General features: G+C 35.6%; 5 protein-coding genes and 1 pseudogene across 7 annotated transcripts; 2 read left to right on the forward strand and 4 right to left on the reverse strand.

Annotated features, from left to right (window-relative positions):
• Positions 1–644: 644 nt before the first annotated feature.
• On the reverse strand, positions 645–2,126 carry LOC130723616 (uncharacterized). The gene has a single exon (XM_057574725.1). It carries the CDS (start codon positions 1,972–1,974, stop codon positions 826–828), a length of 1,149 nt encoding a protein of 382 aa, XP_057430708.1. The 5' UTR covers positions 1,975–2,126; the 3' UTR covers positions 645–825.
• A 2,006-nt stretch (positions 2,127–4,132) lies between these two features.
• Positions 4,133–6,282, reverse strand: LOC130723266 (uncharacterized). Its single transcript, XM_057574245.1, has one exon. It carries the CDS (start codon positions 5,632–5,634, stop codon positions 4,447–4,449), a length of 1,188 nt encoding a protein of 395 aa, XP_057430228.1. The 5' UTR covers positions 5,635–6,282; the 3' UTR covers positions 4,133–4,446.
• A 95-nt stretch (positions 6,283–6,377) lies between these two features.
• LOC130723268 (uncharacterized) lies at positions 6,378–9,275 on the forward strand. 2 transcript variants are annotated; one of them, XM_057574250.1, is made up of 4 exons: positions 6,378–6,764; positions 7,500–7,624; positions 8,327–8,660; positions 9,058–9,275. In XM_057574250.1, exons 1-3 carry the CDS (start codon positions 6,593–6,595, stop codon positions 8,615–8,617), a joined length of 588 nt encoding a protein of 195 aa, XP_057430233.1. In that variant the 5' UTR covers positions 6,378–6,592; the 3' UTR covers positions 8,618–8,660; positions 9,058–9,275. The 2 variants fall into 2 exon arrangements, with proteins under 2 accessions (XP_057430233.1, XP_057430231.1); XM_057574248.1 differs by lacking the exon at positions 9,058–9,275 and having other exon boundaries at positions 8,327–9,030.
• Positions 9,276–9,334: 59 nt separating this feature from the next.
• LOC130723267 (mitochondrial thiamine diphosphate carrier 2-like) lies at positions 9,335–12,935 on the reverse strand. Of its 2 annotated transcripts, none has more exons than XM_057574247.1 (8): positions 12,727–12,935; positions 12,428–12,586; positions 11,548–11,664; positions 11,209–11,320; positions 10,685–10,812; positions 10,122–10,274; positions 9,747–9,887; positions 9,335–9,597 (listed from the first exon to the last, which is right to left on the reverse strand). In XM_057574247.1, the coding sequence occupies exons 2-8, from the start codon at positions 12,548–12,550 to the stop codon at positions 9,379–9,381; spliced, it is 993 nt and encodes a 330-aa protein (XP_057430230.1). In that variant the 5' UTR covers positions 12,551–12,586; positions 12,727–12,935; the 3' UTR covers positions 9,335–9,378. The 2 variants fall into 2 exon arrangements, with proteins under 2 accessions (XP_057430230.1, XP_057430229.1); XM_057574246.1 differs by having other exon boundaries at positions 12,689–12,935.
• A 4,660-nt stretch (positions 12,936–17,595) lies between these two features.
• On the forward strand, positions 17,596–18,786 carry LOC130724279 (protein SRC2-like). Its single transcript, XM_057575475.1, has one exon. The coding sequence runs from the start codon at positions 17,771–17,773 to the stop codon at positions 18,656–18,658; it is 888 nt and encodes a 295-aa protein (XP_057431458.1). The 5' UTR covers positions 17,596–17,770; the 3' UTR covers positions 18,659–18,786.
• Positions 18,787–20,806: 2,020 nt separating this feature from the next.
• Positions 20,807–23,092, reverse strand: LOC130725608 (serine/threonine protein phosphatase 2A regulatory subunit B''beta-like; annotated as a pseudogene).
• Between the last annotated feature and the right edge of the window lie 972 nt (positions 23,093–24,064).

Raw genomic sequence — 24,064 nt, forward strand, 5'->3', positions numbered from 1 at the left:
TCCTTCTTGATACCAACGGTTAGCAACTCAAAAACCAAAACTGAACTTTAGAAATCCCAAAACTTTGCAGCACACAGAGCCAATAAAATAGAACCGTGTTTACCATGATTCAAAGCTATGCATGAAGCTAAAAAGGAAGATGGGAGTAGAAACACATACCTGAGCTATGTTCCACGAAATCAAGGGTTTAGAGCCTTGATTTTTCAGTTAAAAACAGAAACACTTGGCTAGGATTAATTACATGGACGCAAAACAGAGAGAATCCTTTTAAGCATAAGGGAAAGAGGATTAAAATAGCTTAAATCTTTGTTTACAACTTCTAGGTTCTCTTAATAATAACACTACATAATGGCTATTGGCTACCAAATTCATCCTCCCACTTACCACCTGATTGCATCAACCGACACATGAATATTGCAAGAGTTCATTACACATCTTAAGCCTGTACATTATGGAAAACAAAACATACTCGGAGCAGGTATTATCATTGATATACAGCACAAATGTGACTATAACTGAAAACAACGAAAAACACAAAAGGATAGAACATAATAACTCAGAACTCAGAAGTAGGATTATCCCTTCAATCCAAGTATAGACAGCACATGATATAAATTAAAAAAAAAAATGTAGAAACAGGTTGATTAGTTTAAATACACCAATTTTTGAAAATTGATAAATTTTCATGAACATTAAAGACTACATGCCTGAGTTCTTCCTGTTCTATGACTCTACACTAGATTCAGGTTCATTGTTACCCATACAGAGATTTATGAAAAGGCTCCTCCATAAAACATTTTACAAACTTTTCAGCAGTGAAATATTTTAGGAACATGACACGTCACGGTTGCCCTGTGTTCTCATTTTACCTAGATATAACTTCAACAGCTGAGAAGATTCCTCCTCTTCGAAGCATGTCACGTACCTTTTCAGGAACAACTTCTCAGTTATAAAAAATGGTGAGGTCAAGCTGATCCTCTCACTTCTCAAACCTTTAGATAGAAGATAGTGGACAACCGAAGCCCTAGGAATTACCCTTTTCTCCAAACTATATGAGAAAATGCAAGGTCGCTTCATAAGGTAAGAAGAATCCCAACCTAACTGATTAACCCAAAATAACATCACCCTATTGATTTTGTCATTGGATGCTACCATACAAAGTGGCTGTTTCTTAAATGCCTCCAAAATTGCTTCTTCAGACCAACCCCACTTCTTAAAGGTATCAACTTTCTCATCCCACTTGGATTTGCTCATACCTCTTTTGGCAACCATTGCTAAACTGAAGTATGCTTTGGAAGGGTCAAATCCCATGTCTTTCAATTCCTGCACAGTTTTTTCCAAGTAACTAGAGCATAAAACACGAGGACTCAGACTAAGGATTCTGCTAATGCTGGAACTGGCCACACCATTATCCCCCAACAACTTGACATTAAGCTCGAAATAAAGGCTACAGAGCAAAGATGGACACCGAATAACAGAAGCAAGAGTCTTCTTTTCAGATTGGTGGAATCTATATACCAAGTTATATGCTGGGATTACACTATTCTCCAAGCTACTCTCCATGAATTTGGGGTTACTTGTCACAATGCGAACAATGTCAGAGGAGGAAGCACCTATGGATTGTAAGAATTGAAACTTTGGCAGGACCCTTTTGTCAACTTTGCAAGAAAGGAGCGAGGGTTGCCTTGTGATGATGCTGCGAGTGTCTGATACAGTGAAACCGTGGTTCCTGAAGAAGGTGACAACTGAATCAGGCTTTTCCGAGGTTTTGAAACGAGCATGCTTGGAAGCTTTGAGAGCGGATTCCGGTGAGAACCCCAGATTGTTGATGAGGTAGGACACGGCGAATGTGTTAGGATTCGAAGTGCAGAATGTGCGAGACAATGGGAATGGCAAAACAGGGTCAAGCAACTTTAGGGTTGTTGATTTTCTTGAGACATCAAAACCAGATTGGCAGAGAAACGCTCTGAACATTGTACGGAGTTAGATGTAATCCAAATCAAATGTAGGGTTTTGCAGGGAAAGAAGATTCGAATGTTGTCGGAGAGAGAGACACTGCGAGGGGTTTGTGTTTGTGTTTGTGTTACAAACAAAAGTTTTCATAACTTTTGTGAAGTGGTAAAATGTAAAATACATAATTAAACACTCAAATTTTTTTGACAAAATTTTCCGATGTACAAAAAAAAAATTTTGACAAAAAGAAATATTCAAATTATAAAATTGAGCAGCACCTCCCTCGCGTGAGACAACCACTAACTTTTGCGATTTTCCTCAGTCTCATCCTCCCCGAACCTAGCCTTGTGAAGACCTCTTCATGGCCACAATTCACACCTTAGTAACAAGCACTGTGCATGGTCAGTGATGTCGTCGCGCCGCCCCTCTAGTTCTTTGAGCTCCTCTCTCGCATATGTGATCTCTCGTGAATCTCACACAGTTGTGTAGTGTGCTTGTGCAATCAGTGCATTTCATCATCGTCTTCACCAATGTCCTTTGTCATATTTGTCGTAGAAGACAATGAATAAATAATACAGTATTGGGGATAATTTTATTTTTGTACAATGATTGTTAAGTGGTTCATGGGTGAATCACTATTGTCTTGGTTCACCCTGGAATTTGCTTTTAAAAAGTAGGGTTGTCTTGTTAGGAGGTGCTAACGTGGACAATGAGTATGGTGGTCAGTGGCAGAATTAAGGGGTGGCATGGTCATGCAATGGTCACCGCCATATTCTTAGTTTTAGCACAATGACTTTGAAGTTACTTCGGCTGTGGTAACAAAAATGGCGTCGACTAGATAGGGCGTCGTGAGAGAAGGATGACAAAAGAGAAAATGGAACAACAACAAAGGGGTTTTTAAATGGCTCATGAATGGAAGCTCAAACGAAGGACCCAAAAGAGGTTGTGTCCTTGTTGGAGATTAAGCTCTGGCAACTTTGCCAAGTGTCGTCACTTGTCCAATGTGGCGCCTCCACGACTTAAACTTAGACTTTTTATTTCATTTTTTCTTCTTCTTCCATTACCACCTTAGACTCATTAACTTAACAGAATTGGTTCGGGGAAAGTTTCTTATTGAATTAACGTGGTCACTTGATGCAAGCATACACTACAATACAATGGTTTATTGGTCGTACCTGTATTTATTTTTTGGTGTGATACTCATATTAGATGGTCTAGTAGATTAATAACAGGAACATGAGTCAGATTTTTATCAATGAAACAATATTTTTAATACATTTTGTTGTGATAAGTTGAAGAATGAAAAAAAAAACTCACATTTTCCTAATTTCTAGTATTTCTAACAATTTTAAATACATTGTAATTTTTTAGTTTTTTTAAATCATAGGAAGCCAATTCATCTAACCTACTAGCTCATGATGGATTGAGTCGGGTTATGACTTAAGAGGTTCTCTTTTCTTCCAACTCATGGTGAGCCAGTTTAAGTGAGTCGGATTGACAGGACTAGTAAATATGTGATCACAATTTTACAATTGTTGATTTTTCAATTACCATAATGATGCACTTTACCATATCCATCATCTTACATTATACTATCCAAATACACACATGATTAATCCAGTGAAATTTGTCACTCGATGCAAGCCTACATTACAATGGTTTATATTCCACCACCCAAACTACTACAGCTATCAACTTTCACATCCCACCAGGTTTCTGCTTACAAGGAGATGGTTTTGGTAATTACACTCCAGTTCAGTATCAGACGAAGACATGTTAGAAACTGGAAAGGTCTACCAAGCAATATATCTTTTTCAAACTTCACACCTTTCCAGAATAGTATGTATGGTAGTAAATGAGTTTTGATACATACACACTTCATTTTCTTTCTCATCTCAATTTCACGCACTTTCTCTTCCTATCTCTCTTATTTTTCTATCACATATCTTATCATATCACTCTTTTCTCCCTATTTTCTTCATATATCACTTAGGTGAAGGTGAATTTCATATGCGAAGATAAAAAAATTTCCTAATATTTTATCCTTAAGAAGGAAATCTAAGGGGTTATTTTATCCTTAAGAAGGAAATCTAAGGGGTAGGTAAGATATTCTCTACTCATAAGTCCTAAATAGAAAATGAAAAAAAAAAGTGAGCCAAGATTGGTCAAAATTCAACAAGTTCACATACTGTTTAATCACATTATGCATCAGTAACAGAAACACAATGTGTAATGCTTAAAGCCAAAGAAGAGTAGTGAGAAAAAGTACTTGCTAGTGTAATGCTTAAAGCCTTAATCAAGGTGGAAGGAGAACTAATACCATCAGAAAAGCATTCCCTGACCATGTGCAGGACAGATAGAACTATTACAAACCAACAGTAGTCTAAGTTAGCAAATTAAACAAATCAGCTAAACTAGCCCCAACTATGGACTATACAGAACAAGCATGTAAGATCAAAGAAGATGCAAGTGAGGCTAAACTACAAAAGAAGCTTAAGGAGGTACATGTTTGGTCAATGGTATAACAGTGCTCTCCTTGGTGGATGCAAGACTCATTTTATCCTTATACAGCTTCAATAGACAAGCAGACTCCTCCACAAAACAGAGAACAAACTTGTTCAGAAACTCCTCCTCTGGCATGCTAAATGGCTTAATTAAGCTTGAATTCTTTTTTCGCAAACCTTTCTTAAGAAGAAATTGCAGAACTGCAGCCCTTGGAATGATCCTTTTCTGTAGATTATAAGCAAAAATTCCTGGCCCTTTGACAAGAGCTAAGGAATCCCAACCCATCTGATTAACCCAAAAACTCAAAACCAAATTAATCTTATCACTAGATTGCAGCATCATATGAGGCTGCTTCCTAAATGCTCGAAGAACAGACTCATGAGACCAGCCCCATTTCTTAAAGGTATCAACTTTCTCATCCCATTTGTTTTTTGTGACAACTTTCAAAGCCCTCAATGCCACACCAAAAGTGGTTTTTGAAGGATCAAACCCCAAACCCTTCACTTCCTCCAATGACTCAAGCAAGTTATCTGAGCTCAATACACGCGGCCGCGTGAGAAGCAATCCGGCAATGCTGGAATCACACACACCATAATCAATCATCAAATTGAGATTAGCCATGAACGCCTTATAATGCAGGGAAATCGAGAAGCGAATTATGAAAGCAGTGGTTTGCTTATCAGATTTCAGAAACCTCTTAAACAACTCATGCTGAGGGATTATACAGTTCTCCAAGTTTCTACGTAGGGTATTTGGGTTCGCCGTCAACAAGCGAACAATGTCAGAGGCTGAAGCGCCTTTAGAGAGGAAGAATTCAAACTTAGGCAAAATGGAAATGTGGGGGCGTGACGAGAGCAGCCATGGTTCCTTTCTGAGGATGTGGCGTATGTTGGAGTCTGAGAATCCATGGCTTCTGAAGAGGTTGAAGAACGATTCAGGCCTCTCTGGGGTGTTGAAATGAAGTTTTTTGGAAGCTTTGTGAGCAGCTTCAGGGGTGAAGCCTAGATTGTTGATCAAGTAGGACACTCTGAATGACTCTGATTCTGATTGTGAAGTGGTTGTACTTGTGCAGAGATTCAAGTTCAGAGAAGATGGGAATGGAAATGGCAAAAGGGGGCATGGTTTTGGGGGGTTGAAATGGAGAAGAAGGGCTCTGTAGCGATGGAAATTGAACATGGTATACTATGCAGATATCAATGGTGCGTGGATTTTGCGGGGGAAGAGAGTGAGAGAGTTCTCAAAATGTGATTTCAGCTCTGCTCCCTACTAAACCCTACGAAACAAACCTTATATATCATGATTATTCAAAATATAATAAATTATGTAATTGTTTTGAGTTTCATTTTGATGCATGATGGTGTAAAGATTTTTTACATAGTCAATAAATCTGATTACAACCTTCATTAATCAAATTGACCATAATGTGATAATCACTTCGACGACAATTTTGGATAGCCGATGGTCCAAGCATGACTTGGGGTAGTGAAGATTTGTTCATAACTCAACCCAAAGCACATTAGAAGACTCAATGTTCCGACAAAAACTAAACACTCACCTACCATCTGAATCTCGACACACACCACCATAGGCTACGGTGTTCGAAGGTCCTTTCACCAACCCATCCATGCACACTCTGGTAAGCATTGCTCGTTGTGCGCATAGAAGGGTGCAGTGCCCTCCTGCATTGGATAAAACCCAACTGACCTCACATGGTTGTGGTGAGAATCTGCTGCAAACCAAAGCCTGCTTCGTTAAACATCATCCGAGCATAGAAATTAAAAACATTAATTATTAAATTAATCCTTAATTTTGCAAGCTAGTTTAATTTCATTTGCGGAAAAATGATGTTTAGTTGCGATCATAATTGATTGTTAGCCCTCATAAACATTTTTCATGGTTGTTTGATTAAGAGTTGAGACCCACTCGATCCTTTGGTTTGTAGTTTCCCACGCCACTTTGTCATCTTCTTCTTATTCTCTCATTCCACTGTTTCCTCTTAAACCTCTGCACCAACAAGCCACTGGGTTTTGCAAAGTCTACTCTTCTATCAATGGGGTTCGCAGTAATCAATATCATCTAGTTATTCAGGAGGAACAAGATCCACGAGGCTGCGTTTTCTCATCAAACGACAACAATGGGTCAGGCATTTCGTCGAGCATCTGGTAGAATCCGAGCTGCATCCGAAGCTGACACCTCATCCTTGTCCAGGCCGAAGCCCGCCGTCGATCACCGACCACCGACCAAGGTTGCCGCCGACAAGTCGGCTGAGATCTCGAAGGCCGCCCAACAAGACGTGTTGGAAGCTGGTGAGTCTCTCTTTCTCTCTATGTTTCAGGTTTTTGGTTAGGAGGTTAGGGTTATTCAATTGCAAAAAAAAAATCTCATTTCACATGCTTTCACTTCTTAGAATGCCGCAAACGTTGTTGGGTAATGAGGGTTATCTTTAGATTGTGTTCCAGTATGTTAGGAAATTCGCAAATAAAATCCTGAACAATGTGAGTGTTTGTGATTAGAACCGTTTATTTGAGAGGAAAATTTTGATTTTGAAATTGAGACATTTGTTCTAACCATATAGAAATTTTTTAGGAATTTATACCTTTAGTGCTTGGTTCAGCTGAAAATGAATAGGTTGAATATGGGGGAGTGTTTCAAATAACTTACACCTTGCATGTTTCAATCAAATTGCATTTTAGCTCCAATAGCACTATTTCTGGCATTGCATTGATGGTTAAGAAAGTGAGCTAGAAGAGTAGATTTTCAATTTTCCACCCCCTCTATGCCAGTGAGCATCTAAATCTTCCTTCCCATTCCATTTCATTCCTTGTTTTCTGCTTTGCATACTGAGCATATCATCAGGTTTTGTGGTCTTATTAGCTGTAGCTGTTATTTTAGCTGTGAGGCTTCCCTTCATCTTAATTTGTGTCTGTTTTGCAGTGTGTTTGGATAGGTATTGCTAATAATTTGGTGTGTGTGTGAGTTTTATGATACTGTTATGATAGTTCATTGTTGCTGATACAGCTGTATTTTGTTATTGTCTTAAGATGATCGTCCTAGAGTTAATGTGGACAACATTCTGGAAGAAAGAGACCCCTCATATGATGCTATGCTTGGTCAGATGGTTGGCAGGATTAAGTCAAAGCCTGGGGGGAAATCTGAGATGGGGGAGGTGAGTTTTATGGAAACTATCTTTTCTCCTTTTGTAGAATGGCTGTTGGTGCAGAAAGGTTATCTTAGTTGGTGTAATGTATGCTTATCCATTTCAATGTTTACACCTTAGAATTCCCAACATTTTATGTTGTTTTGCTCATCACACTTCTCCTCTGAAGTTTGAAACTGTTTTAAATGTTGATCTGTGTATGCTTGCTTAGAAGATGGTATTGTTCGCATTAAAGAGTGTGGAGATCCCATTTCTGTATATTGGCTTGGCTTGTTCATCTCCTATCCGATGAAAGGAAATCTGCCAAAATAATGCTGCATGCTATGAATTGATATTTGCTTGATATACTTTTTTGCTGTATGTTTTAATGTTCATATTTTATACACTAATACTCTTTTTAACATTGCCAATGTTTTATAACTCCTGATTGTTTATGTTGGTATTAGTATGATCCATGGGAACCTAACAACTTTAAAGCATCCTTAGTATGTGTTTGGATTACCATATTTTAGAGGGGGTGGGGGAGCACTTTATTGGTTTCTTTTTTAGAAAGCTTTTGGCAAAAGGCAATTATAAGAAGAATAATCAGATTACCAAATTAAGACTGACACAGCATCAATGGACAAAGTTGTGTCACTCTTTACTTTTTACTAGTGCATATTTTACTGAGCTAAGCTCATCTCAGTATTCTCACTGTCTGTATTGTTACAGGCCTTTCTGGTTGAGAAGTATAGGAGGCCCATGCCAAGATTACGAAATACAAAACCAGATTCTGGCGGTTATGAGGAAAGGCCAGTCCCGACAGGCACTTTGAATGTAGCACAGTTGCGCCAGATCATCCTCTTGCATAATGGCAAGGCTGAAGATCACAATGGGCCAATGGATGCCCATCAGATTGCTGAAAAATTCCAGGTTGATGTTGTTCAGATTCAGAGGATCTTGCAATTCCTATCTGAACCTCCAGAAGGCAGCAAAGAAGATAAGAACAAAACGCCGAGATAAATAGCATTACCAGCATTGCTAACCGGTCCCTCTCTTACAAAAGGTGTCTTTCTCATTGAAAAATATGGTTATCTTCTACCGAAAGTTGATGCCAAAGTTTCTGGCCTAAGGACTTCTTTCAACTTGTATTTTACTGTATTAAAAAGTGATAGTGTGGCCCAAGTACTTAGATTTTGTTAGGACCTTATAATATCAACAGATTAAATTACCTTGTGATGGAAAATTACCTTTTGTGAGAGTTGGAATAAGGGTTTGTAACCCAAAAGTCGAATATTTGTTTGTTCATTTTTCAATGCTTCACAGCAATCTTCCCTATTCAAGTCTTTATCTCCAATAAAACAGTAGCAGATTGAGATTTTGCTCTAAAATATGTAGGTTATGTTTACATTCTGTATAATTTCTTCTACATTTCATGATTGGCCTTTTTTCCTTTCTTTCAGAGATTCATGTCCTTAACGTACCTGGTTGAGCTTCAATATTGTCACGTTAACAAAAACAACAATCAGAACTCAGAAGAGCTGGAGCACCACTCCTTCTAGAGAAGATAAATGATTGTGCTGTGGTAGATGTTAGCTTTTATTAACCTATTTTCTGTGTTAAAAAAGAGATTGAATATTACCAACTACAGCTTCAAATGTATTTAGCATAAATAAATTATCACATATCTCGTGCTTCCTTCCTATCCTGAGAACTAATTAAGTAGAAAAGAATGAGATAAAAAAATCATAATAATCTCTCTCCCTTCTGTTAAGTGATAAAAATCAAGTCCAAACAGACTCCAACCAATCTGACGTCAATTCATATGCAACAAATGTTACAGCACCAGCTGGTGCAGCTTTTACAGTTGATGGGAATAAACCCTTATATAAACCAGCCCAACCCTCCATCTGTATTATCCGTTTCATCGCATCAAACATGTTTTTGTATGCACGATGTTCAACCCGAGCTCCATATCTTGGATGCCTTTGTAGACCTTCAATCTGCAGCAAACAAAGAATAAAGATCACACATTAAGTCAGGGACAGAATAGCTGTGCAGACACCATTTAACCAGCATAAGGCCAGAACAAGTTCAAGTTTTCATGGGGTCGGGGAAGGTGGGTGGGAGCGTTGCACATTCTAACGTCTACCTGAAATCTTTTCTTGACTACGTCCAGCGGATGACATACAAGCTTGGCACATGTTCCTGCTGCCAACCCACAAAGGAAAAGCTGAAAGCTAGAGAGGCTATCATCAGCAGTAGCATTTGAATAGTGGCGATGGTTCCACACCTACAATTTTTCCACATGATGCATACATGATAAAAGAACAGTTATCAGAGAATTGCTCATTAGAAAGTAAAAGTAAAGCATTTGTTTGCCCTGTAAACGGATCCAACTCTATCTTTGCATGATGTTGCAAATTAACAAGTGAATCAAATTTGTATTGACATAGTTTCATAGCAACCAAATGATATCCAACAGGTGCAGGGTATATTTATGTAAATAGAAGGACTAAAATTTTACCATGGCCCAACGTTTGAATGTATCATAGGTGCCGAATTGTAGGCCCGCATAAGGTATAATCTCAATTAGTGTCGGTGTCAATCCAGCATACAAGCCTGGGAAGCCACGAGTCCGGAAAATGTCAATGGAAGCTGACCTCATGTTTGGATAAACCTAAGTGAGAGGAAAAATTTAGCATGGCCTAGTTACAAGATTAACTAACTCCACAAGGATCACAAAAGCCTCAGACTGCACTTAGACAACTCAGACATAGACTCTAATACCATGGTAAGTATTCCAAAATCTTAAGCAGTTAGGTGCAGATAAATGAATAGTTTCATACCTAACAAGTCTAAAAAGAATGAACAAAAAGTAAAAAGTCAAGATAAAGCTTCCATGGATAAAGGACTGAGAATGTAGGTTCATCATGGAAATCGAGAGATAGAGCAGAAGTAAATGGACTGGATGGAGGTGTTCAAAAGGAAGGCCAGCAATTTCCTTCACTGATCTTCAGAACACTAATTTATATCACGGTAATTGACTTCAAAACTGTCAAATATCCTTAAGAAAAATTATGCTCATACCTTTGGCTCACCCTGAGAAGCTAATATGGTTCGAAGAAGATCAAAGGGATATGACCCCACAGTAGCTGCACACCCAGCTAATGCCCCACTTATGTAGGATAGGTAAGGGCTCAAATTAATATGATTCTCTGCAGCAACAGAAGTAAGACCATGATCAAAAAGAAATCTAGAATCGGAAATTTCCTACCAATGAAGTGCAAATGGACACCGGTTGACCTGTCATGTAAACTATGTATACATCCATTAACTCCAGACAACATTCTCCCATTAAGTGCCTTATTAAAGTAAATTAGTGAATCGCATAAAAAACTATATTTAAGTTAGCATTGTACAGTAATGAATATCAATAACTTATGGCCCTAATATTTAAAGTTATAATGTTTTGATAAAACTCATCCTAGTTCTCAGCAAACAAACTTAGTATACAGATACCTAGGACAGGAGATAAATCATAAATTTGTTGTGCTCGTCAGGCTAATATGTGGTAGGCTACAGAGCAACAATTGAAATGTGAAATAGGATACCTGTCTTTGAAGAACCAGAGGCAAAAGTCTTTAACTTGTGTAAAACAGTAAATTGTATAGCTGTATATGGCATAACCATGAGCAAAGCCGGCACATTACCCCGCCAAAAACCCTATAATATGTAAGATAAAAAAGGTTAATACAAACTGTCCCCAGAAAAAGGGTTGACATGAAACTTCGAGAAGATGTTTTTAAAAATTCAAGCATTATAACATAAACTAATGTGGTCAACAGCCAATAAATTTCAAGGGATATGGGAATAGAGGCAAATTACTAAGGGAGAGAAGAAAAAAGTAGGGTGAAAACTAAACAATGATTATAGAAGCTGAGTTACAATACCCGAATGCCTTCTTCTCTAAAAATGTCTTTGGTTGCTTGAAGCATGCCAGTATATTTTGAAGGTTTAGACAAATCCTTGCGTAGTAACGCCCACGAAGATGTGGGCTCTAGCTGAACCTGTAAATGAATGAGAATAACAGTTTATTTCAGTTCACTGCTCACCTTGATAATGCAGTAGGCAACAACGAATAACCATGAATCAAAGAACCCTAAATCTCATGCAAAAGTTAGAAAACACTATATTGTACACACCAATTATATTTTGCAGCTCCCATTTCAATGCAATCATACAGAGACCTAATAATTTTAAGTAAAATGATGGCAATCGCTGAGAAATAGCTGATATAGTAAGTAAATCAAAAAGTTTTTGATCACCAATAATCAATATAAATTGTTTAAGTAGTCAATATACCTCTTTTCATCTAAGGGTATGTGGAAAACCAAAGAAAAAAATGGCAAATAACCCTATTCAAATCAGATATGTAAGATAAAATTAGCTTTCTATTCAGAATCTCCAGACTCCTGCAGACAAATCACCATGATCCATATATTTTAGAGCAGATTGTATAAATTATGAGATACAAGGTTGCATTCAAGCAAACGCTAGATAGCCACAGTCCTTTGACATATACCTATCAAATTTAAACTGTAAGTAACCCCCCATCACATCAGGTAAAATTAGCTCAATAACAAGGCCAGCATTCTCAAATCACAAATAAAGACACATTGCTGCATCAAGTATGTTGTTCATAAATTAAATATTGAAAATCATTTCAAGCAAAAGCTTACAATTGACCAACTTAATTAATTTCCAAAGTGAGATGTATTTTCCTAATAAGTACAAAGATGAATTTGAAATTGTTATGACAAAAATTCATACCTGGAACCTAATCTTAATAACATCAAGAGGAGAGGTAACTGTCCTTGATATCCCACCAGAAATAGCCCCAGCAGAAGAATCAATCATGGCACGCTTCATCTGGCTGGGCTCCTCCTTCTCCATTGCCACCACTAACACCCTCCCCTTTCCAACTACAACCTGCACCACACAATTCACACATATCACAACAAAAAAACACAATTACAGATAAAAAAAAAAAGTAGAACCCTTCACGAATGCTCAAGAAAAATTAGGGTTTACCTCAAATTTGCCAGAAACTGAGGGAAACCAGCACGTACCAGGAAGTGAGAATGGAGAAGGAGGCAATGGAGAAAGGAACAGACATTGGGGACTTAGAGAGAGAAAGTAGAGAGAGAGAGAAGGACAAAAAGCGTTGCCGCCTTATTTGATTGCGAAGGTTTTTGTGAGCAGAGGATTCTCCTCCTGTTGTCTGAGGTTTCGCAGGGAATTTAGCGGAGTCCGAGACAGACGAATCGACAACTAATTAAGTGATTATTAAATATTATTAATAAATTGGATCGTCTCATTCCAATTCCCATGGTTTTGCCTTTTTTAAAAAGAGAAAAAAGAAGGGGTAATCAACTATTCCATGATTGGGACATTGTAATTGATTTTTTTGGCTAAAATCTTATTAGGTTTTGATTTTTCCTTGTCTCACCATTGTCGGTTTCCGTTTTTAGCCTTTGGAAAGTTATCATGATGTATATTGGACAAAAGTTTCTCCCAAACATGGCTTTGGTAAGTGGTTTTTAGAGATTGTCTTATGTTTCACCCAAACATGCGTGGGTATGATAGAAGAGAAAAATATGTGAATACTCTAATCTTGTTTTGTTGAATTTGAAGAGAAAAGACTTATATAAAATGACAATTTAATCTTAAATATAAAAATATTTCTTAATAAGATGGTAATAATGAAAGGATGAAAACACACTTTTCACCAATTTGCAATTTCTCTTCAAAGAGACCAATTAAAGTAAATGGGCCACGTATTATATGGGTCAACTCATATATGTAATTATGATGATAATAATATGAAGTTTTTTTTGTAATACTAGAATGGGTGGTGGTTTGATTAGTGACAACTATGTGAATTGGTTAGTGAGGTTTATGATATTACATATTAGACACATGGTGGGAAGATATTAGAGTTAAATACATTATGAATAGGTTTCTTATGCAATCATGTATTTGAAATTTGACGGAAAACCATCTATATCCGATCTTGGTTGGCTTTTCACCCCTAGCCGCAAGTCATCCTCATATTTGCCACATACATGGGTTTGATTCTCTAAGGCATGTTTGAGCTCTCTTCAACCTGCTCGAGATGGAGCTGGAAGCCAACCTAGACTTTCAAGGAACTTTAGAGCTTTACCCCATCGACAACTAAAAGGGAGTGTCAGATACAAATAAATCTCTAACTACTTTCAAGCACTTGGCTACGCCAATGCGACATCTAAGTATAAAATCAAGACAACTTTTAAAAGAGATCACTCAAACCTTCAATACTAACTATTCCACTCATAATTTAAAAGGTACACATTCTATCTCATCCTATTTAGCGTTCTACGATCACATATTGATTGAAATTACATCTTACACCATTTACTATCATTTGACTAAGAGTATCTCCAATGGAGTCCTTATTTTGGGACCTTAAAATAAGATCTGGATCTTATTAGATCTCACCATTGGAGCTATCTTACATGGCATGAGATCTTAGCAAAAGCTAAGATCCATGTCTTAGCTCAGGTACTATCAAATGTAGGATCTTAAATAATATAATATTTTTTTTTTCTCCTTCAATACCATAACCAAAGTGAAAATTAGGGAGGAAAATAAATAATATTAATATATTTGGTACCGTGGGTCCAATCAAAAGTAAAATAAGATCTCAACCCCTAGAGTGAAATGTGCATGAAGACCTTATGAATGTCTTAAATCCTATGTGACAATTTGGACCCACAAAAATTGAGTTAAGTCCCAAAATAAATTTCTACCATCGGAGATGAACATTAGTATTTGCTAGGAAGCAAGTCCGTTGATATTTTGTACTATTTGTAATTTAAATTGGAGCCACTCCTAGTGCTGGTCCAATACCAACACATAACATTGTAAAAGAAGTCAATGCGCGCAAAATAAATAATGAAAGCTTAAGTCCCTTTTATCTTTGTTTTAGGGGTCGCATAAGTCACTTTTCTCCTACTTGCCCATGTGATTTAGTCCCCTCCTCCAGTATTAATTAAATTTGCAAGTTGTGATTTCAATTCTTATATTTTCAATCACACTTGTAATTCTTTTTGGAAATATCTCTGACTTTTCCTTTTTCTTTTTTGAAAGGCGTCACTTTAGCTTTATCCATAATTTGTAAAATTCAACAATACATTTAATAACTATATAACTAGTACTATATATATGTACCAAAAAAATTAAAATAGTCATGATACAAAAATCTATATATATATATGTAAAGCTCACTTGAGTTTTTACATTAATTACATATTGTGGTTATCATTTAATGATTCTTCTTAATATTGCTACTTTTATATTTTTTATCAAGTAATTATTGATTATAATAGAGTAATTTTTCTAATTAAATACATATATGATAATAAATAAATTAAATATATTAAAAATAAATTAATAAAATTAGAAGGTATATTTAAAATATTATGCATATCATATTTTTTATAAAAAATAAAAGAATAACTCAAATAAATTCATTTTTCAAAATAGTTTAATTTTGAAATTTTTGGTTGATAATAATTATAATTTATATTAAAAATATGTTTTGGGTAATAATATTTAATATGATTTTTACATAAATATGGGCATATTGCACTAACTTTCCCTGAGGTTTATTATTGTTGCACTCACCTATAATAGGAAAAAAAAGTAGTATACAATAAAGTGTTTAATGAACTTCCTAAATGCAATTATATTTGGTATACTTAAAATTTTTCTTAATTGATAAAAAATAAAAAATATTCTTAACCAACTTCCACTTATTTTTATCTTTATATTCATAGTAGACAAGCTTATGAAGTTTTTTAACTAAGTCTTTACAATTTTTGTTAGTTTTTTAGCCACATGTATCATCTACTGAGGAAACCATGTTCTACTCGAGTGTGATTAAAGTCAAAGGTCTCCCATAGAGTACAGTTCTTAATGATCGAACCTTAGGGATTAAAGAGTTAATTTTAACCACTATGATAGATATACATCAGATAGAACGATTTGTGTTTGTAAATTGCACTTATAAAGTTTTTTCAATTTTTTACTATCTTCAAAATTGTAAAAAGTTTATATTGAATAAGATAAATTATTATCTGTCATCGAATGATAGCTCAAGTGGCAAGAGCTAGAGGACATGTGTGTAGGGTGGGGGAGGTCAAAATATCAATCCTTGAAGGGTGCAATATATATTTCCGATGTACCAAAAAGATAAACTATTATCTTAATTCATTTATCAACAAATTAAATTAAAAAATATAATTTCTTACAAACTGCATATTAACTAATTAAATGCTTATTAAACAATAAATAATATAATTTTTTATATGCATCACTAAAAATATTTTTCATAATTAAACATTTTCTATACCATTGTTCCCATAAAAATTCAATTGCAAACATTGCTTTCAAGGTGAAAACATGCATAAAAGTAAGAGAGAAACATCATTTTGCACAAAACACAAACTAAGTTATTCAACTCTAATTATATATTTCCCTCCTTTTACTTATTATAGAGAGTGTACTATTATGAAAACATATGATCACGAAATGAATTGAAAATTAATTTTAGTAAGCAACATAAAATATTTTTTAATATACTAAAAAATTAGTTTACAATAAATATTTTATTAAACTTTATCAATGTAATTACATTTTATATATTTATCTTATTTTTAATTATCTACTACACAATACATTTACTATATTATTACATATACGAAGATAAATTTAACATATAACTTAAAAAAAACCCGTGCAACGCACGGGTTTAATTTCTAGTATTAGGATAAAGTTGATACATATGGAGTATAGAGCATTTAATGTCAATATCTCCTTTCTTAATTCATAGTGCAAGTTGTTTCAGTCCTTGGATGCCATATTGCCATGGCAAATAATGGAAGATTAAAAATAAAGGGGAATCTGAACAGGATTCCATTAACATCGTCCAACTTTTCATATTTAGGAATGGAAAATAAATTAAAAGGATAATATGGTGTTTTTAATAATATCTATTCCTAAAACAATAACGTTTTAATTAGAAAGAAAAAAAAAATCTCAACGATGGAAAGACTAAAAAAGGAATAGTATAGAGTAGTATATATGCGTATACATCCCTATCAAGTCCGCGTCCAATCCGTGGCCAAGCCCCACATTACAATGGTCATGATGCATGCATCTTTGAGATTAATAAATATCTCGAACATTCATGAAATAAATATAAATATAAATATAACTTTAATTCACATATAAATAAAAAAATATTTAAAACAAATATGATAATTATTAATTAATAAATAATTTTTTATGTCGATAAATACATTTTCTTATAATATAAAATCAGTTTTTTAATCTTTAAAATGATAAAATTAACAAATCAATAACATTTTTTTTTGAAATGAACAAATTAATAACATTAATTCACTTACATGATTGTCCTTAATATTATGATTTATTAATTTATTTTAAACTAAAAATAAATTCAAAAAATATTTCTAAATTCATAATAAAAATACGTAATTATTAGGAAAAAAACTACAATAATTCATACAAAAATCAGTAGTAAGCAAACTATAACTCGTAAGAATAAGTGTACAAGTTTAAACATAGAAAAAATATTTTATCAGAAAAAATCATTATAGTTTCTCAAACCGATAAGGACATCCCGATCAAAGACCACGTAATATTCTTACCTGCAAATCCCAAATTCTCATTCTACCAAAAAAAAATTCCTAAATTCTCATTAATTAAAACAAATCACGCTCAATAAAAACAACTTGACTAAAAAAAAACTTAATGATTAAGAATATACAATGAATATATAAAAACACATAACCGCCTCAAAGGACAACTAGAAATTGAAAAAATAGTACTAATACAGAAATAACGCGTCAAAAATAAAAAAGCATCTACCTGGAAGATTCCTAAATTTCTTGTTTCCCCCAATATTTCTCAAACTTATATATACAACTTCATCCACTTACCTTGTTCTTATCCTTCACAAACCAACTATTTACCTCAAAACAAACAAACACTGTTATAAAATTCTCCTTCTTCTTCTCTCTTTGTCTCTGAATTCTGATCATCATCATCATGGATTACAGAAAGCTAGAACTCAACATCATATCTGCGAAAGATCTCAAAGATGTTAATCTCTTCTCTAAGATGGATGTCTACGCTGTTGTCTCCGTCTCCGGCGATCCGCTTCATCCTCAGACCGCCACCACCCATGTCCACAAAGACTCCGGCACCTCCCCGACATGGAACTTCCCGGTGAAATTCGTCGTCAACGAAACGCTCGCCCAGCAGAATCGTCTCTCTCTCGAGGTCAAGCTCCTCTCCGACCGTACCCTCGCCGGAGATACTGTCATCGGCACCGTCCATATCCCGATCAAGGAGCTTCTCGACAACCCCGGCGGTGGCGGAGGCGGGGACTCGTTCCGGCAAGTTAGTTACCAGGTGAAGAGGTCATCAGGGAAGGCTAAGGGAACGTTCAACTTCTCCTACAAATTCGGCGAAAAGGTCGACGCTCCGGCGACCAAGGCGGGGAAGACACATGAGCCGGTGATGGCTTATCCACCTCCGGTGGCTGGATCTAGCTCGGTGCCGTACGGGACGCCGCAAGCTCCGGGATATGGCTACCCGCCTCCGGCGTACGGTGCTCAGCCGGGTCACGGTTACCCACCGCAACAGCCGGGTTATGGTTATCCACCGCAGCAAGCGGGTTATGGATACCCACCTCAACAACCGGGTTACGGTTACCCGCCTCAGCAAGCGGGTTATGGTTACCCGCCTCAGCAAGCGGGTTATGGGTACCCGCCTCAGCAAGCGGGTCAGAAACCGAAGAAGAACAAACTCGGAATGGGATTGGGAGCAGGGTTGCTTGGTGGTGCGTTGGGAGGGATGATTCTTGGAGACATGGTGTCTGATGCTGGTGATTATGATGCTGGATTTGATGATGGTGGTGGTTTTGATTTTTAATTTCTTTGGTTTGATTTTTACTGTTGTTTTATTTTGGCCTGTTTGATCCTTTTGGTGTTTGGAGTTAATCTCTGACTGAATGTTTATATAACATATTAATGAAACACTCATATGCTAGTTTGTGACAATTCTCTATTTTTTGTTTTGGTTTAGTCATATCTTTGTGTGTTGTTCACTTTTTGACAAAAAGTGAATGAACACTCTTTATCAATTATGGTGAATGTGAATTTAGATTAACTCAATGTGATATTCAAATATGAACTAACATTCAAAGTAACAACATTTTTGTGAATTAGCACCAAGTGCCTTAGGCTAGGATATATTTCAATACATGTTGGCACTGGTGCTTAGGTTGCTGACTTTCAAGCAGAAAGTATCATGGTATTTAAATACACACTTAGAAGTTAGAACATACTCTGTTATATTCTAGAAACAGGAAAAAGTAAGTTTCATGTTTTGGGAATCAAGGATTTGTGGTTTATAAGTTTATAAGTTTATCTTGATCATAGAACTCTTGAGAAGGCTAGGAGCTGCTAAAATCAAATAAACTCGCAAATAAAATAAATAAATAAACATTTGAGATGTGTTTGATTTGCTGTTATTGCTAACAAGGCAGGAAAACATTGGACTTCCAAAATTTTACTGATTTTCTGTGTTTTGCCATAATGTTGGTTCTTTTGTTTTTGCGATTTTTTTTATGCTTGGGAAAATTTGTTTTTGTGATTTTAATTCTTCGTATAGTGATTGTGAATACGATATTTTTCTTATTGTTTTCCAGCTTTAGTCCTAAAGTTGAGTGATTTTATGATTGTGATTTCCTATCTTTGCAAAATGTGTTTTATTTATTTTCAACTTTTTCATGTCATTTTTTGCTAAGGTTGTCCTACTTATTCATTTGGTGGTTATCTTCTATGTTTACGTGTGTAGTGATTAAGATTTCAATTATTTTATGAAATTAATAATTAGGTTGTAATTACTTATTCAATCAATGTTTGCCACGTAGGAGAGAGAGTTACATTTATTTTTAATTTTAATTAAAATAAAATCATATTTGATTATTTGGCGGAATTCAATTGGATGTCTATTTTACACTGACAGTGCATATCCATTAAATTCTAAAACATGTGATATTTAGTGAAAACATTTTTTATTCTACACACATAAATGTAATTAACTGTGATAAGAAGACCACCATAGTAGAAAAACATAATTATTTGATAACTCGGTTTACATATTTTCGTAAACCTCATCCGATCAACACGCAATTTTTGTTACCATGACTACTGTAGTATTCTCAAAATGTTAGAAAATATTTTTCTTCTTTAAATATAGTGCAGATTGTGTCGATGAGGAACTGTCACAATCTGCATATGTCGTATCAATGTCGCAATTAACCACCGATGTCTAACAAACATTACCGAACAGGTGAACAAAGTATCAATACGAATTATTGTTTTTTTTTATAAGCCAATACGAAACATTGTTGGTATGTAGATAACTTATCCGGTGCTGGCTTATCCGCCTCGGTGATGTCTAAGAAGCATTATCGAACAAAGTATCAATACAAATCATTGTTCGTATGTAGGGATGACAACGGGTAGGATCGGACACGAGTTTTATAATTACCAAACCTAAACTCAAATCCCATAACTCAAACCCAAACCCAAACCCAAACTCAAACACTTATGGACGGTAAAATGAAATTCATGCCCAAACCCATTGGATTTTGGATTTACCCGAGACCCAAACCCAAACCCACACTACACCAAAAATGGTCTTTAACAGCGGTTCAAAATTGCCTTTTACAGCGGTTTTATGTGGTCCAAAACCGCTGTAGATCTCGCCGCTGTAAAAGCCTTAACAGCGGTTCTAACCGCTGTAAAAGACGCTTATTTACAGCGGTTGATTTAATAAAACCGCTGTAAATACAGACATACAACAGCGGTTATTCTAGAGAACCGTTGTACTTGAGTCTTCTTTTACAGCGGTTTCAGCCGGTAACCGCTGTAATTGATGATATATATTAAAGCGGTTCCTCCACGTAACCGCTGTAATTTCTTTTTTTTTTTTGGTTGAATTAATTACCACTCCTGTTCAACCAAAAGATCAACATTTCTTTTTTTTCTTCTGAAAAGAAGATATATTGATCATAATTTAACCGAAAAGGTACACATTTCAAAAGCTATATATGAAATTAAAGCTGACTGCAAAATCAATACACATCACCAACTTGGATTGTCATTTCTCCAGGACAAAACACAATTTTATAAACTGCTCACTAGATTGCATCAATTTTCAGCTATTGTGACTCCCTGACAACACAATGAAATATGATTAAACAATCAATTGAAGAAAGATTGAAAGACAAACCTCAGGTCCAATCATGTCAATAATCTGGCACAATATATCCTCAAAAAGCACAGGTTCTTGAGCCATGCACTCCATTCGATGCAATTGCTCCTCATAAAAAAATTGCAGTTCATTTCGTGTCAAAACTCCATTTCCATCCAAATCAATGCACTTGAACCTGACAAGTTAAAGTGAGTCAAAGTCAGACATAGCTAATAAGAGTCAACCACAAAGGTCAATTTATAAATGCTGGCCTAAGGGTGAGCTTTGTGGGCAAGGTGAAAAATAAAGGGCAGTGGAAAAAGGTAGAAAGCTTTTAAAAAAAAAATCAAAAACAAAAAAATAAATTGTGCAATTTCCCTACAATCATTCCAGGTACCAACCAGCCCAAAGTTAAAATTCAATCCATCATTCCTATCCTATTTCTCAGCTGTGCCTTTTCTTGACACTGCTATTGAGTATAATACCCTACGACACAAAGCTTGCAATATCACCGTCCTTGAAAGGAAAGACTTTGGATGTGTTTGGAACTATTTGAAAAACAGTTATTTGAAAAAATAAAACTCTTCCGTTGGATTGTTTATACCGTGCTAATATAAAAACAGTTTATCTATTTTGATGTTTTCTTGATTTTGTACTTTGAAGTCACAGGAAACAGGGGAAACAATTCATGAAAAACTTTCTCATCAATGGTAAAACTGAAAATAATATGCAAATTGTTGTTACCTACTTTTGTCTCTTTCAACAACTGTTATAAAAACAACAATTTTAGTACATCATACATGAAAATTGTTATTTCTAAAAATTGAAACTCTGGTCTGTTTTGAATAGGTGAAGTTTCAGCACCATGCCTTTGAGACTTGAGTATGCATATGTGAAGTCCAAAATCCAAATCAAATATGTCATGAACCAATTATCCCAAAAGCTTAAGCTATTGGGTAATGTTTTATATTATATTTCTAACACACCCCCTCACACAAGAGCCCATTAGGCTTGAAGCGTGGAGAATGCGGCGGGCTGCCTGCCATGGGCTGAAATTCAACTTTTTATTAGAATAATGGAGGCAACAAGGATCAAACTCTAGACTACTTATCAAAGAGGCTCTGATACCATGTCATGAACAAACTATCCCAAAAGCTACAGTTGTTGAGTGAAGAACATATGAATGGTTTTATATTATATTTCTAAATTCTAACAAAAGAAAACATGATATCTACGTGGTTAACATAATGAATCATCATCATATTTGCATCTTAGACATCAACTAATCCGGTGACATCTTATCAAGAAGGGTGAGAGGATAACAAATGAAACGGAAAAATGAATGAGAAAAAGTTACCAATACTCAAGACTCGGCTCAGATGATTTATCCTCTTCTGACAGTATGAAATAAACAAAATCTTCATAACCCATCTTTCCCTCAACCTTACTAGTAAACCTTCTTGCAACCCGTGATTATATTTAACTGAGTCAAAATCAGTATCTTCAACAAATAATCTGATAAGTCATGAAAAAAAGTGTACAGACATTGTATGTCTATTAGAAGGGGCAGGGTTGGAGGCTTGGATTGTTCGTGGCTGAATACCGCTATTTATCAAATATCAAGACAAGCAGTACATAATATTATATCCACACAAACCTGAGAAAATATTCTATCGACAATTCGATAGGTGAGCGCATGGTTACCATATCTGATAAGATTCTCTTTGTCTATCAAGAAATCGTGATCTGTTTCCAGCTCCCAAAACTTGCAGTATATAACATAGAAGTGCTCGTAAGAGAAGTACCTGCAAACAATATTTAAGGAAAGGTATAAAAGATCACTGCATTTTGATATAAATATATTTAATTCATTTGAATAAGAAACCAAAATCATTTTTTGAAGTTAATGGTAATGACATTTTCACAATATATCTACCTCAAAACCTTGTTGATGTCTTCTTCTTCATCAGCATGCAGCATTGCATCAATTATATTTCCACGCTTCAGCTCCCTCAGGGTAAGACGACCATTTGCAGATCTATTAATGTATTAATGTATTCTATATATTACTATCAAAATATGATGGTTTTGAAGGTTTTTCATTTTTCATTATGACATAAAAAGTAGTCACTTAACAGTAATAATGATCCTAATCACAACTCAAAATCTTGAGGATGAATAACCATAAAACTCACCTAAAATCACAACGCAGTGAAGACAAATAATGGAGAACTTGGAATCTAATTAGGTAATTTGTCAATTCCTATAATTGAAGGCTCTAGTATTATTTTTTCATCTAGTGCTGGTACCCCACAACCACAAAGAGAACAAGAAAAGACAACACAACATAACACACTTAAGTTAAACAGTTGCTATTTTATTTGTATATTCTTAGAACATGTTAAACAAGTTGCTGACACTTATTTCCCGAACCTACCCTGTTTCTGCAGCTAGTGAGGCTTGGTTCCAAGTCTTTCAATATTTATCATCCATTGCTTTATTCACCTTTCAAACCTCACACTTTATCTCACTCTTCTGACTTCTGAGTGTGTGTGTGTGTCCCCTTTCTCATCATCATGATTCATAACCAATATCTTTTACAGCATAAACTACTCCCTCCTCCATCCGGTCTGTGGTTTTGCTATTTACCCCTATGCTAGTGCAACTTTCCCCCATGCCCCCCACATAGAAGATTTCAGTGAATGATTTGAAGCTACCTAATTGATATTTGAACTGATACTCTTAGCTGTAAAGCCAAAATTGAAGCTACCTAATTGATATTCATAACCAAACACAGTGTGAATAGAACAAACAAAAGATTAATAGCATAGAGTATGGAGAAAATTTCAGGAAATTTCAACAGCAGCAAAACCAACTCAGACCCTAGGCTGCAGTTACAAAAATGAAGAACATCATAGCATCAGATCAAAGTATTACCTTATGAGGAAGAGGAAAATTGCTTGTGGAGAGGATTGAGGAACAATGGAAGGTTGATAATGAGAGCAGGACAACAACCGTGCAGGAAGCGACCCAAAAAAGAGAGGCAGAGGCGGCGGCAGCGGAAGGGATGGAGGC

Source organism: Lotus japonicus, chromosome 6 (assembly GCF_012489685.1).
Source record: "Lotus japonicus ecotype B-129 chromosome 6, LjGifu_v1.2".
NCBI lineage: Eukaryota > Viridiplantae > Streptophyta > Magnoliopsida > Fabales > Fabaceae > Lotus > Lotus japonicus.